Source organism: Arachis ipaensis, chromosome B1 (assembly GCF_059453495.1).
Source record: "Arachis ipaensis isolate K30076 ecotype BB chromosome B1, ASM5945349v1, whole genome shotgun sequence".
NCBI classification, from domain to species: Eukaryota; Viridiplantae; Streptophyta; class Magnoliopsida; order Fabales; family Fabaceae; genus Arachis; species Arachis ipaensis.
The window spans coordinates 55903608-55907166 of NC_142436.1; the positions used below are offsets into that span (position 1 = coordinate 55903608).

Below are 3559 nucleotides of genomic sequence, written 5' to 3' on the forward strand. Positions count from 1 at the left end.
TATTAGATATTTATAATTACAAAGACTTTAATGTTTGTGAATATAAAAATTATAATTTGTTTATACTTTTTGAAATTATAATAGTTAAAACTAAAAAACAGAAGAGATTTTTTTATGCCTTTATATATATTATTTAATAGGGAAAAGTAAAAAAAAAAGAGGATATTTGGCGGGCTTAGCCCACCGGCCCGCCAGCCTGTCGTTAGGCGAAGCGGGCTGGGATTCTGGGAACACCTCACTAGGCAAGGCAGGGTGGGCCAGCCTCCCAAAGGGCGGGCTTCTAGCGGGGCGGGACGGGCTTCCCTGCTTGCCACCCCTAGTTTTTGGAATGTCATCCTCCTTCACCCTTATCTGATGATAACCGGATCTTAAGTCAATCTTAGAAAACACTCCAGCTCCTTGCAGTTGATCTATTAAGTCATCTATCCTTGGCAGCGGGTACTTGTTCTTCAGAGTCACTTTGTTCAATTGTCGGTAATCCACACAAAGTCGCATTCCTCCGTCCTTCTTCTTCACCAATAAAACTGGCGCTCCCCACGGAGATACACTCGGTCGAATGAACCTCTTGTTCAGAAGCTCTTCCAACTGAGCCTTTAGTTCTGCCAGCTCTATCGGAGCCATTCTACACGGTGCAATCAATACTAGTCCGGCTCCCAGCACCAATTCAATCGCAAATTCAATCTCCTTTTGAGGTGGGAACTCAGGAATATCTTTCGGGAATACTTCTGGAAAGTCTCTAACTACCAAAATTCAATCTAAGTTCTGTGCGTCACCCAAAGCGTTAGCAGCCAATAATATATAACCCTGACACTCTTTTCCACTGCAGTTCACCATTACAGATTTCAGGTAATAACCCTCGGCTACCACTGCTCTATTTTCTCCTTCCGGCATAAATCGAATTGATCGCTCAAAGCAATCCAACAAACCCGATTCTTGGATATCCAGTCAAACCCCAAAATCATCTCCAACCCAACCATTTTTAAACAAATTAAGTCATGGATAAACTCTCTATTCTCAAGCTTGAAATCTACTTGCCTACAATCTGACCTAGTCATAACTGTCTGATACGGGGTATGCACATATAATTCAAATGCTAACTCTGACACCTTCAATCCTAATTCCTCAACCATATCAAATGAAATAAAAGAATGCGAAGCTCCAGTATCATATAATGCAACCAATGTTTTATCACTAATTAAGTATATACCTCTCATAAGAGGATCCACCTTCACCGCATCCTGGGCGTTCACAGCAAACACCCGTCCTTGTTGGTTTTCGCCCGCATTCTGAGCCTTCTTCCCACGAGTGCAATCTCTCGCAATGTGACCAGGCAATCCGTAGTTGAAGCAACCACCTATACCAATCTTGCAAGAGTCATTCAGATGAAAACGCCAACAACGATCACAAGTTAAACCTGGGAAAGCCTTACTTTGATTACCTTTCCCTCTCGCCTGGTGGTACTGATCAAAAGTGGGTCTCCTAACATTGCCTTGACCTTGAGGCACGTGTCCTCCTCTCTTGAAGCTTTGGGCTCTTGGTTGAAAGTACTTTGCGCGCCCACGATTAGTGTTTCCTCCACGAGTGTCCTTTGACGAAGCTACCTTCTTTGTGCACTCCTCAACCCCTCTTGCTTTATTCACCAGTTCTAAAAAGATTCGGATCTCAAGAGGAGCCACAGCAGTCATAATAGCATCTGTCAAGCCTCCTTGGTACTTAATACACTTCCAGCTCTCATAGGTCTCCGGGGCACCTTGACACACCCTAGAGAACCTACAGATCTCCTCAAATCGGCTAGTGTAGTCCACCACAGACAAAGAGCCTTACTTCAGCTGCATAAGCCCCAATTCTCTTGCCTCTCTGACTGTTTCTGGAAAATATTTCTTGTAGAAGGCTATTTGGAATACATCTCAAGGAATCTCTGCATTCGGAAGTTGCAGCAACTGGTACTCTCCTTGCCACCAATGTTGCGCCTCTCCTAACAACTAATAGGCCACGAACTCTACTTACTGATTAGCCAGGACATGCTGAGCTTGTAATGCGCGTTCCATGGCTCAGAACCAATTGTCTGCTTCAGTCGGTTGTTCGAAACTCTGAAAGTCGGTGGATGAACCTTGAGAAATGAAGCCAAGGTCATAGGAGCACCTCCCAAGTTATCACTATTTCCTTTCGTATTATCATTCCTGTTTCCATCACCGTTTTCATTCTCAGCTGGTTGACCTAACTTCTGCATAGCTTGCAGAGTCGCAGTAGCATTCGCCTCCATGGTATTCGCAAGATTAGCCATTGCCGCCATGAACTCGGCATGGTTATCGGCCGGTCGTTCATTTCCAGTCTCTCCTCATGAATGCGTACGACCTCGTCTGTGAGTGGCCATTAGGGTTCCGGTCTGCACCAAACAATCGATATCAAGGTGATCAGTCTCAATGTCAAAAGCCTAGTGCTTCAATTATCCCAAAAAGGCACTCACAAACAAGCATGCCATGCAATATCAATGAGATAATCTAAATAGCATCAAAGAAAAAGACACAGAGTATTCAATGAAGCATAATCGGTCCATCGCTCAGGCTCACGAGGACGAACCGCTCTGATACCACTAAATATAACACCCTAATTACCCTAAGCCTTACCTCGCATCGTAAAGCAAAGGCTAATTAAAGGTTACGATAATTCTAAAGCTTATACATATTTATAATGAAAGAAATAATATATTATAGAAGCCCGATGAAGAGTTAAGCTCAAAAACAGAGTTCGAAAAGCGCAAAACGTTCTCACAAAGCTATACTAAACGAAGCACAAGATATACGTACGGGAATCAAGGTATATGTATATAGATATATCAAAAGATAATAATATAGAGATCTAGCCGCTGGTCGCGGAGTTTAAGCCGGCTAGTTACATATAGATAAACAGATTTTAGACAGTAAAACAGTTTATACAAATTTTCCTCTCAAAGTAATCTGCTAGGCCAAATAAATACAAAAGTGAGAGATCTTAAACAAAATAATCAAAATGACTTCAAAACGGGATAGAGATCCCCCCGCTCTGTCATCACCAAGCAACTCAACGAGGTGGGTTGCAACCTGCATCAGAAAAATAACAACAGAATATGGTATGAGAACCGGAGGCTCTCAGTATGTTAACAGTGCCCAGTGATGTAAGATATAAGTCTCCTAGACGCCAGAGGCAATCCTAAAGCTTCATATCCATCATGAGATTCAAGCTTAAAACGTAATTAAAATTAAAACATTAACTTTGAACCACAAAGAAAAAAGGTAATCTATCTTAGTGGATTTCTAAACTACAACTCTCCACTGTCCTACAGCCTTCGCCAGCCTAACCGCCATGCGATTCCTTCGCCACCACCTTCCGAACCTCCTCAATCCCAGTAGAATACATAGATAATATCAATGCAAGGAAAGCACAAGTATAAGCATGTATATTAGGTAATTCAATTAGGCAATTAGGCATGTTATACAATTAGGCATACAATTCAAGTCGGCAAAGCAAGCATGCAGATAAAAGATGCACATGATGAATGTCTGTCCTATTGGCTGTGATA

At 42.3% G+C, this 3559-nt stretch overlaps 1 protein-coding gene across 1 annotated transcript; it reads right to left on the reverse strand.

Annotated features, from left to right (window-relative positions):
- Nucleotides 1-860: 860 nt before the first annotated feature.
- Nucleotides 861-1685, reverse strand: LOC148576643 (uncharacterized). The gene has a single exon (XM_088502763.1). It carries the CDS (start codon nt 1683-1685, stop codon nt 861-863), a length of 825 nt encoding a protein of 274 aa, XP_088358889.1.
- Nucleotides 1686-3559: the final 1874 nt, after the last annotated feature.